Genomic DNA, 11202 nt, shown 5'->3' on the forward strand with positions numbered 1-11202 from the left:
TAGCTTCGGACACAATTTGGCATATCTTGGCTAGAAGACGAAAAAAGGTTCATTTAGTCGATACTCGACTTTAGTAACAGATATTTGAACCTCGGGTGTCGCTGCTTGATAACCAGCTTTGGTTCCCCGCGGTTCCCCGCGAATGTGTATTCAATATTATTTATTCGTCTTAATTTTGCTTGTTAACTTTTTTTACTGGACGGAAAAAATAAACTTGACTATGACTATGACTATTTCTTTTTATGCGCATGCCTGTACCATTAAAAATCGATTGATTTTTCTACGACCTCCGACCCGAGACTTTCAGGACACGAAATGTACCAATGGATTCTTTTGTTGTTGTGCTGTTATTGTTGTCTACGGGATTCGTTTTTCACTTTAATTATTGTGTGATGAAATCATCAAGATTAAAAATTGCTCACTGTACCTTGGTTCCGTGATCGAATATCATTAAGCGTCAGTGGTTGAATGTTTAAATAGCATTTCGCCGTAATTTCAATACTGTTAAAAAGTGTCAGTCGTTGAACGTCTGAATATAATTTCATCGTAACTTCCTTCAATAGTGTCGATACTTGACTTCACTGAAGGTATTTATTAGTTCGGGTTACAACGTAAGACCAACTATTTAGCCTCGCTCCGTTATGCCGACGGATTTGTGGGCGTATTATACAGCAAGGATGTTGTAGCCATGACTGAATTATCCAGTAGGCAAAATAAGCACGCGCTTAAGGCACCAAGAAAATGGGTCCCTACAAAAACTTTCACATACGAGTTTTCAATAGTGCCTCGGTGTTTAATAAAATGATATGTCAGACGATTCTGACATCAATATTGAACCGGTTGAAATTAATTTTGCTTGATTTCCCTAATAATTAATCCTAATTTGGCCTTCAATCAGGATTGAATACTCAAACTGCTCACTGAAATATATCTCTGTGTTGTTGCTGCGTTGGCGATATGGAGATTTCCCCGGCATCAAAACATTCGTATTCGTAACTAATCACAAGCGAGCAGAAACAAACATTCTCCGCTGGAAGTCGCTCAGACAGCTTTGGACGCATTCCGTAACCGACCAGCGGTTACGTGAACCGCCCTACGGCGGAGAGGAGTCCAGCAATCCTCTCGCACGAGATTCGAACCTGCGATCCCACGAAGGGTAATCAGAGATGCGGTGGCGAGCGTTTTCCTAACGCTTAGCACGATGCGCCACGCCGCCGATTATCGCCACAATATCTCGTTTTCGCGCTTTTTACCTCTATTCGTTAGTTTTCTGTTGTGTTTTGGAGACCTAAATATAAATCAGATAAATCAATGATCAGTCTGCCTCCCTAGGAGTTTTAACTTAATTGCAGTAATACAAAATTATTGTAGAAATAGCAGTGATAGACCAGGCTAAAATTCTTTACCGGTACTTTTAAAAAACAGATTGTTATATGCGATGAATCATAATGATGGTTTGAAACACATACCCCATTTTACAGGCGCCAACTCGCAAAAGCACTCTTAAAATAGCCCCGAAAATTTTGCAATGGTAAAGTATAGGAAGAATTTTTCGGGGGTGAAAGGTCTATGCTGAAGAATTTTTCTGGGGTCAAGGGTCGTGAAAACATCCATAACAAGAGGTCTTAAGTTTGGTAAGAAAGCGGAACTCCTGGATATATTTCGCATTGTACCGGATACCGGTACCGGGTTAAATATGTAAATCCTATCCTATTTTTAGCTTTGACACTTCAGCATTTTTAGCATACCAGTGTTCAGTGTATAGGTATAGACTATAGAAAGATATACGGTAGGCTAGAACTTCTTTAATTTTGGTTTCTTCAATTCAATTTAGTTTTAAAATTTGCAGATTTACGGTACCGTACTGATTTAATAGAATTAATCGTACCGGTATTCAAATTCATATGTTATTCATTTCTAACGTTACTTATATCCAGTATATCTTTATTTACTGATATATAAAATACTAATATTCGGATATTAGAATCTTATTTGATTGCAGGATTGTGTGTGATGATCTTCATGTAAATTTAACTTTTTTGCAACTCGGTTCACTCATTGCAGCATTAGCTGAATCATGGAAGAAGAATTATCAAACGCTAGTTATGAACATTTGGTCATAGGGGCACAAAGCCTAGAGTATGATGGAAGAGGAGAAGAAAAAGAAATAGGTAGCCTAATTGTTATATTAAAACCAAATTCATTTAGGATGACAAAAGGAAATGTGTATGACCTAGTGCAGACTCTTTATAATTAATTCCAATGAAGTTGCAATAAAGACTTTATATTTGGTTAGGTCTGTAGATAAAAGTTCTGGTAAGTTGTGATAAATTCAAACATCTATCCTGATTATTTGATCAAAACCTGATTTTCATAAAATTGCTGAAACTTTTATATCGTAGAGACTGCATTTAAGAGAAAGTAAAAACTTGTAATGTAATTCCAAATATACAAAGTTAGATCATTCGGATAGTCATAGTTCAGTAGTTGAATTAAATATCCTTCACAATTATACATATCAGCATATTGCATATTTTGTAATGTGGTTCCTCATATACAAAATCCAGTCATTTGGGTTGTCATAGTTTAATTCAATGTATATAGCAGGGAAATTCTAATTTTCATGGAATGTTTTCCTTGTTTTGAATATCTATCTAATGTACTTGGTAATAGGGTAGTCTTGAAATAAATAAATTTACAAAAGTTTTTTATGGCGTTTTTATATGCTATCCACAATACTTTTTACAAGCACTGCTAGGTAAGAAGCTACTTACTATACTGAAACTATACTGGGTTGAATAAGACAGGCAGAATTTGTTCATGTTATTACAAGCTACTAAAAGTCATACATATTTTTAAATATTTTTCTCAGTACTCATAGTTTTGCAAATCTTTTATTTAACTACTTTGAGAAAACAGAACTATTTTCAATTTATTTTTCTTCTGTAGGCTACTCACTGTTTTTGCTTTTCAAAAAAATATATTCTGTAGTAATCCCTCCATCTACTTTAGATTCAACTAAAAGTGATCTTGATACACATGTTGCCCTCGGAGTCGTCGATGTTAGCAATGTCAAGATTGATCAATCTCATTCAAAGCTAAAAGTTATTGGTCTGTATTTTGGTTGTATCACTTGATTGTTATTGCTAAAAAATTATGCTTTTCTTTCTTATATTATAATTAGGTCTACATCTAATCATGTTTTACATAAATTGGGTTTTTCTACTGTCCATATATGTTGACCTGTACCTGTACTCTCCGTATATGGTGACCTGTATTAGCATTTATTCAACTTAGCTTAGCTTTGACTAGCTTAGTCTTGGACAAATTGGAATAGAAAGAGAAAGACCGAGCTGGTATCATTGGTCACTCACTCACCGTTATGAAAACTTATTTTCTATTCATCACAATATTAATTAGAAATACCTCCTGCTCCTAACATCAAATTCAATAATATTAGAACGATTTGTGACACAAAATTAAAAAATGACACAAACTTGAAAAATATAGCAATCAATAGAAATCATTTGATTCATAAATATATATGTGGAAATGTGAAAAAAATTTATTGTCAATTCAGGTGGTGGCGAAGGAAAGACCACAGCAATGAACAGAATTGATGGTGCTCACAGTCTTCATTTGGACCAAGATAATATGAGTGCTAAAGTAGGCAAGTATATCCATATTTGAGAAATAATTTAATAATATAATGGCTCGGCAGTATGGTGCATCTTATTAAGCGTGAGGAATACGTTTTCCATCCCTGCGTGAGTTTGAATCCTGTGGAAGGTAATCATGTGACAACTGAGAGTAAATTGCTGGACTCCTCGCCACCTCAATCAGGTAACATTTTACCCTCTTTTCAAAGTCGAGTAGCCACCTATAATTATTTTTGCTGAAGTCTATTGATATAATTTGATTTTCTTTAGAATCGAATGGACCTGGGATTACAGCAGTGAATCTTATAACCAATTCACAAAATATCACACAAACAATGAATAATTCAAAGTTGGTTGTTGGTGGCAGCAAGAAGCCCAACAGTATGTAATTTTACTGAATTCAATACTCAATTTATACTGTGAATACTGATACAAATGTGTAGATTTTTTATTTTAAATACTAGTAAATAGATGTCAATATTAAACTCAATGAGACTCAGAATGGAATTTAAAAAAAGGATGTCAGTAAGTTTTTTGGTGTTACCATGAAAATTTAACAAATCTCAACTATAAATGGGGTCTGCTCTAGGTTATTTTACTTTTTCTTTCAAAAGGATGTTTTTTCATTTACATGTAGTCTGCACAGAAAACATTAATTGAAACTAGAAAGTCGTTTAAAGATTTTTCCAATCGGTAGGTTACTGGTGAAGGTAATCGTATATTTTGAAGTCATTTTTAGGGTTTCTGTTCAATAGTGATCTCCTGCAGTCCTAGCAAATGTTCCAGATTTTTTGCTTCCGCTCTTCTGTTTGGTTATTCTATTTCGCAAATGATGACTTCTAATGATTTTATTAGTTACGAACTCAAAAATCTTAAAATTTTACTTATGTTTCTATCCCTTGCCATGGAGTGAGTCTTAGTCTTCTTTCCCCTTTTTATATCAGGTTTGCATTTCATTTTTTTTCGTTTCATCTCATTTTATTCCAAAGTTTTGAATGCTTGGAATTAGCAGTTACATGTTGCAGTCGAATTTGCAAATATTCCGGAAGTTGAATATTTGTTACAGGTCCACAACTATGTTTTGAAAATTATGACTATTAATAATACTGTTATGAATGATGAATGTTAAGAGTGATTGACAATATCCAGTATATGTTGCCTATGCTTACTATTTCCTAATCATTATCCATTGTCATGGCACTTTTATTATTGATAAAGATATTTATGTGATCGTCTTTTTTACAGGATCATCGAAGCCAAGTATAACGTCAGTAAATCACTTCGATCAATGCCACGGTATCACTATAACAGGCAACTCGCATACCAGAAGTCACAAAAGTATGGCTTTATGATTCTATAATGATTTTTATTATTATATTTCAATGAATTGGTTGGTTTTGAGATCCACTTTGCAGCTGTCTTCAATTGGATTGGATCGGATCCGTTGAGATCAAGCCATTTTTATCATAAAAACTTATCTGGGGATTGACGGGAGCGAAACACATGTTGTTTGTGCGTGGCTTATAAAATTATTACTGTTCGAAAGGTACGATAGTCTGGCACGAACAAATCATTATTAATTACCGATATTGTAACTGTTTTCGTACACTAATGTGCACGAGAACGCTGTCAGAGCACATCACGTCTTTGTGTGACGTGGTCGTCGACAACCGCCAATGCTGCGCTTCGGTTTTGCTCGCCCTCCCCCACTTCACCCCTTATTATTATTATCATATGTGTTCTAACTTTTACAAAACCTAATTCATTCTCGTTACAACTTAAAGGTTGCTCCCGTTGCAAAAGTCATTCAATAGTTTTATTGTGTTTATTTGTCAGAGAAATCATAAAGACAAACAAACTTTATTACAACAAATAAATATTATCGCTAAGAACACTAATCACCGACCACCGCTGTCCGACGTCGGCGATATATATGTCGATAACAACTATAAGTAGTGGATTCAGGATTTCATATGTTAAGTAACAATGTGTGAACACGGTTCCGTGTTTTTGGCTAAGGATCCAAGTTGCCCCCTCCCCCTAAAATTATGGAACGTGTCCGTCCCTGCATGTTATGATGTTCATGCCAAAATGCACTAGAATATCAAAGCGACGTTCCACATGTATCACGGTCATATTTTTTCAGAAGGAAGAATCACCGCTCACACTGTCATCAGTGGAAATTCAGATGTTACCATTCACCAGAATAATGGCACCAACACCACAATTATATTTGATTAGATTTAATATTGTAAATGAGTAACCTTCAATTTAAACTTTTATTCTAGTTTTTAGTCGATTCAATATAACATATATTTTAAATTATTTTGTTAAACTTTTTATCAATTTCAATCAGTCAATATTTTTTATCGTCTTTAATATTCTAAAAAGTTCATGAGCATGAACTGTCCCTCATCATTAGACAAAACTGAAAGAAGTATACCGTTATAAGACCTATTTTTCTCAGAGTGACAGTTACACTTAAAACTAACAAGCCTTTTTAAGAACAAATAACGGGAGCAGCTTGAAATAAATAAGAGATCCAAAATATGCAAATGGTATATAGCTTAAAAAAATGGACCCACTAGATTAAGTCGCTCTCATGAATATGTATCACTTGTGTTTTATCTTCAATGGTGCACATATATCAGTAGCAAAATTTCTCCTTCCTAACGAATTTGGCACTTCGTTTGTATAGTAACCATTGCTATGTCTTGTATCCTTTACTTGTTGTCTCACTATCATTCTTTTGAATCATTGCGGTGCTAGTTCTAACTAACCACTGCTAAAAATACATTAATACTGTCGTTTTTAATCTTTCAGAGCCATGGGCTTTTTTGATTATTTCGATAAAAACGGAGTTTTCTTTACTAGAAACAATGCTTTTCATCTAAACTGCATGGGAAATTGCTTTAAAACAGTTACTAACAATATGTTCCTTTATAAACTTTAATCTTTTTTACCCTTTATTCTTGCTTTATGGAGTTGCTTTAATTTGTCTTTTTCAAGCTTGCCCACAATTGTGGGAAATTTTTGATCTCACATTATTCATGAAATGACTAAACTCTTTCCGTGAACCACTGGAGGTCCACGAACCTTCGGTCGGTGTCATTATACCAATAAATGCAAAAGTTGGTTTTCAATCGATAGAAATACCTGGCAAAGTGTTTCAGCTTATCCAGCCAGCTGTTAAGCTAACATCAACGAGTTATCAATTTTATTATATACAGCGTATCTGGGTGCATTAAATTTTTTTTTAATCGCACTGCTTTATTTGGAACACGCCTCTCTGGTAATTGGCGATTGACAATAATGCATTTATTCATTTAGTTGGTATATGCAAACTTGTTGATAATTTTCTTTATTTTTACTTCAATAATTTTATGCTTCAGTTTTGAATCATGAAAACAAAAAAAATTTGGTGTCTCTTAATTGGGTATCTGGGCTGGCACAGGATATATATATCTCCGGTTTCACGTCTAGCTGGAATGAATGATTTTACTTCTCCATTAGAAGAAAAGTGGAAGGGTGTTGCATATGGCCACTCAGTCAGTCAATTTCTAAACAAATAGTTGTCACAGCTCGAGTGTTTTATTTTTGCTCTTTCGGATTGCACAACTTAGTGACACGGACTTTCTTCATTACTTTGGTTTGAATGAATGCATGCTTCGTAAATGCCCATAATTAGTATAAGATAAGTACATTTTGCATTGGAAAACTCTAGTATGTAGCCCCTTACAATTTACGCAATTAAGCCAAAAATATGTTTCATACCAAATGATAAAAAGAACAATTCGGGATTAATATTTCAGTATAGGAAGTAATGTAATCCCCGCATACTCAGTATTTTAGTACAAACACAAGTTTTTCACTAATAAGCCATTGGAACGCCATAAGAAATGTGCTATATATCTTGACCTGGTTTACATTCACTTTGGTCAGGATGTTCATTTATTCTAACGTAGAATATCATAACGACAGATTTAATCACCGCAATAGCTTTTCTTTCCGCCCTATGAACATGTGTTGTAGCTCGTGCTGATAATGCACACTTGTTCTACGTTAAATTTTCTCTTTTTTATTTGGACAAATGCGTTTCTTTCTTTGTTAATGGCCGAAACTGTAAACAATCAGAATTAGGAGGCTTTTTAAACATTCAAGTCTCAGTCAGATGTTGCTGCAATTGACTATTTTCTTGGGATACATTTTTGTAGGTATGTGGCTTACGGAATTCTATTGTCATAGCAAAATCTCCATTTTCGGAATTCTTGGGATGAAATCTCAGGTAACAGACAGGTGCGCAGCATTACATAAATAACTATTTTATAAAAAAAAACTCAAAACCGCCAAAATGACTTATGCAATTCGGTTACAAGCCTGACGACATGCAAACCTATTTTTAAATTTTTTTTCATGAAATAATCGCACAAGAGCCCAGAAGCGTTGTAATGGCGCTAACAGTACAACTGCAAACTTGTTTTCTATTATGTTCCCACGAATTTTTATTATATATATACGAAATAGTCGCGGAAGATACCAAATCTCTGTGGTAACGTTAACAGTATACTGCAAATCCTATTTTTGATTTTTTTTTCTACGAAATAGTCGTGGTAGAGCCCATAGCTGTCTGGTTGGACTTCCTGAAGTAAGAGCACCAAGATAGCGCACAAACTGAACTCAGGTTGTGTACCAGGTTAGGGTTCAGGTTGTGCGACATATTGTTGTGCATACTTCAGGAGTACCGTCTGGTGTTATTCACAGTACAAATACAAACATACACCGAATGACACACCCGTTGGAAACTTTGATTCTGAGTAACATTTATAATATATATATTAATTTATATGAGAATTTGTTTAATGCATGAACTCACGCGCTAACTCAGAAATAAAAACTCAAGTTACATTGTTTTTTATTACCCTCTTCCCAATTTTGTTTTCAAACTCCATACCTTTGTCAATATATTTAGTGTTTGAATAACAATAACAATTTTTTTCTAAAAGATAGGCTTGAATTTCAGAGCATTTCTCAAGTATCATACAAGTAACGGTTTCTTAAGGATATGACGAAAATATTCAAACTCTGTTCAAAACACTTCCCGATGCGCAGCGTGCAATATGCCTTTGATACAGATAATGGACCAGCAATACCCATAACTTGGGACAAATGTAGTAATGCAGAAATGCTGGAAGTCACTCCTGTCAATTCAATACCTGAAGTCGAACCTGGATATGTACAGGTTATTCTATTTTTTTTTGTGTGTGTTTTATGCAAGTGACAAGGTTAAACTAATAAATTCAATCAGTCATGAGGTCAGTAATATTTGGTAATTGATAAGCGACCAGGCCGCGTTTTCAAATGTTATGTAAATTATAGTCAGGTTGTTTCTAAATGCATTGATATTCTTATTATGATATTTAAACCCAATACGGCCATTGGTTACATATATTTACAATTCTACAATACATATACCAGGAGCCCTGGTACAAATAAATGCACTTGAGAACAAGATGAGGATTTCGAAGTATTTTTTAACAATTTCAATCCAATATGTCAAAATTTTGCCTGCGATTGTCTGAGCATATCACTAGTAGGCTTGCACGTAATTGACAAAAATCAATTCCGTAATTACGTCAAAATCGATTACGTAATGACCCCGTAATTGCGATATTTTTTCACGCATTTAAAAACCTATCATAACAACCATTTGAATCCACTTCTTTTCCGAATGGGACATCGAAGCTCGATTTTCATATTCCTGGCAGTACTACTCGTCGACGAAATATGTTAAAGACAAATATCAAAGAGTATATTCAAATTAATTTTATTTTGATTTTTAACTTTTGTGTTAGCTTTGATTTTCCTTTATCACCTTCGCAAATTAACCGTCCCAATTTTATGCGATCAATTTTGTCATTACCGACACTGGTATACGGATATTTATGAAACGATGGTTGACTTTTTTTTTAAATCGAGTTTCGTATTAAATAAAAATTTCGGGATTCCAATTTATTAAATCTACGACGAGCGTATTCTCTCGTTTGATTATACTTGCGCTTGCCTCGCGACAAAGACTTCTCATTGCACCGTTTTTTACATTATCCCACTTCACCACCTAGTTAACATTTTATAATAATTATTGATGCCGACTTATTGACGATATTCCGATTACCATGCCTCATTTTACATAAAATCTTTCCGCGTCCTAAATGTTATAACATTATTTGCGATAAATTTGTATCAAATATTAATTATTTGCGCATAATTTAAATGCCGTACCTATATGACATGCCTTTACCGAAAATACAAAGTTATATCGCAAAACAATGCATTTTGTGACATTTATTTTGCACTAACGAAAAAATTAACTCGTTTTTCTAACTCAAATCGACGATGCTATCGCCCAAAATTGACACAAGTTTGGTCGAGTGGCGGTGGCATTCGAGTCCGCGATAAATAAAAATAAGTTGCCGCATTTGGTAAAGACAGTTGATCACATTCTCTCCTTTTGTGCGCCCATAACGGCGGTAAAATTCGTTTCATGTCTGTTTCATGAAGAGAAAGAAAAATACGACTTCCGGAATTGCAATCAACAATCACACATTCTTATTTATCATTCATTATCAGCGCCGAAAAGATACCATATCGTGAAGACAAAAAAGTCTGGCGGTGTTAATTGCGTGATAATGCAGAGAATAATATCGTTTTGACCGGGAAACCAAGATGCGCAATCGTAAAACGACGCTGCTGCTTTTTTGTAGATGAAATTGCACATTAAAATTTTCTTTCAAACGGTGGTGGCAACGCGTCATGCCTTACCCCACCTCCGTAACAAAAGAGAGAAAAACGGCTGAGATTGACGCAACTCTACTTATTAAACTTTAATTTTTTACAATCGACGGAATTGACTGCTTTGAAGAGAGCTCGTTTCAATCGTGAAAGAGCTCGACAAATATTTACGACTTTACGTAATTCGTAACTTCCCTTCCGTAACTCGAAAGCCTAATCACTAGTAAAAAGAAAAAACGCATTTAATTATTTATCATGAATTGTTCTATTTCATATGGAAAGCTTTGAATTCCATATAGAGTTCGTGCAGTCAACGTTGGACAAAGTTCATTCGCACTTTGTCCTGGTGTTCATATCCGACCAAAAAAGTTTAACGTAGAACATGTATGCATCGGAAGTAAAAGCAAAAACATCGGTCATAATCGTGAAGAAGAATACTGCGGTGATTTTGCTGCGAGAGATTTGTTCCAACTGGACTTTTACCACCAGAAAAAGTGCTCACATCTGTTGTCATGATATTCTATCTTTAGGTTGAAATTATTTGAACTGCTGCAATTTCAAAATTGACTTAGATGTGATTCAATATTTTGAAGTGCAAATATGATTGAATAAATTTTAAATTCATCATAGATCAGGCATTCAAATTTGTTCTTATTTGCAAGATTAGAAAGTATATATAAAGAGAAATCAAATTGTGAGATATGGTAGGCAATGTTCTTGAGATTCACGCAATAAAGTTCGTTAATAAATATAG

At 34.5% G+C, this 11202-nt stretch overlaps 1 protein-coding gene across 3 annotated transcripts; it reads left to right on the forward strand.

Moving 5' to 3' along the window:
- Window positions 1-1632: 1632 nt before the first annotated feature.
- Window positions 1633-6976, forward strand: LOC120335919 (uncharacterized). Of its 3 annotated transcripts, none has more exons than XM_078109787.1 (7): window positions 1633-2171; window positions 3013-3111; window positions 3581-3666; window positions 3741-3843; window positions 3930-4040; window positions 4905-4997; window positions 5809-6976. In XM_078109787.1, exons 1-7 carry the CDS (start codon window positions 2078-2080, stop codon window positions 5898-5900), a joined length of 678 nt encoding a protein of 225 aa, XP_077965913.1. In that variant the 5' UTR covers window positions 1633-2077; the 3' UTR covers window positions 5901-6976. The 3 variants fall into 3 exon arrangements, with proteins under 3 accessions (XP_077965913.1, XP_077965912.1, XP_039259476.2); XM_078109786.1 differs by having other exon boundaries at window positions 1648-2171; window positions 5806-6976; XM_039403542.2 differs by lacking the exon at window positions 3741-3843 and having other exon boundaries at window positions 1664-2171; window positions 3581-3670; window positions 5806-6976.
- The last annotated feature ends 4226 nt before the right edge of the window (window positions 6977-11202 follow it).

The sequence above is a fragment of the Styela clava genome, chromosome 2 (assembly GCF_964204865.1).
Source record: "Styela clava chromosome 2, kaStyClav1.hap1.2, whole genome shotgun sequence".
NCBI classification, from domain to species: domain Eukaryota; kingdom Metazoa; phylum Chordata; class Ascidiacea; order Stolidobranchia; family Styelidae; genus Styela; species Styela clava.

What these genes read in the sequence shown, in the direction of transcription:
- LOC120335919 (XM_078109786.1), top strand. Translation starts at nt 2,078, where the DNA reads ATGGAAGAAGAATTATCAAACGCTAGTTATGAACATTTGGTCATAGGG. An exon ending in AAGATAATATGAGTGCTAAA is followed by an intron (nt 3,667 to 3,740) that starts GTAGGCAAGTAT and finishes CATCTTATTAAG; the next exon opens with CGTGAGGAATACGTTTTCCA. An exon ending in TGGCAGCAAGAAGCCCAACA is followed by an intron (nt 4,041 to 4,904) that starts GTATGTAATTTT and finishes TCTTTTTTACAG; the next exon opens with GATCATCGAAGCCAAGTATA.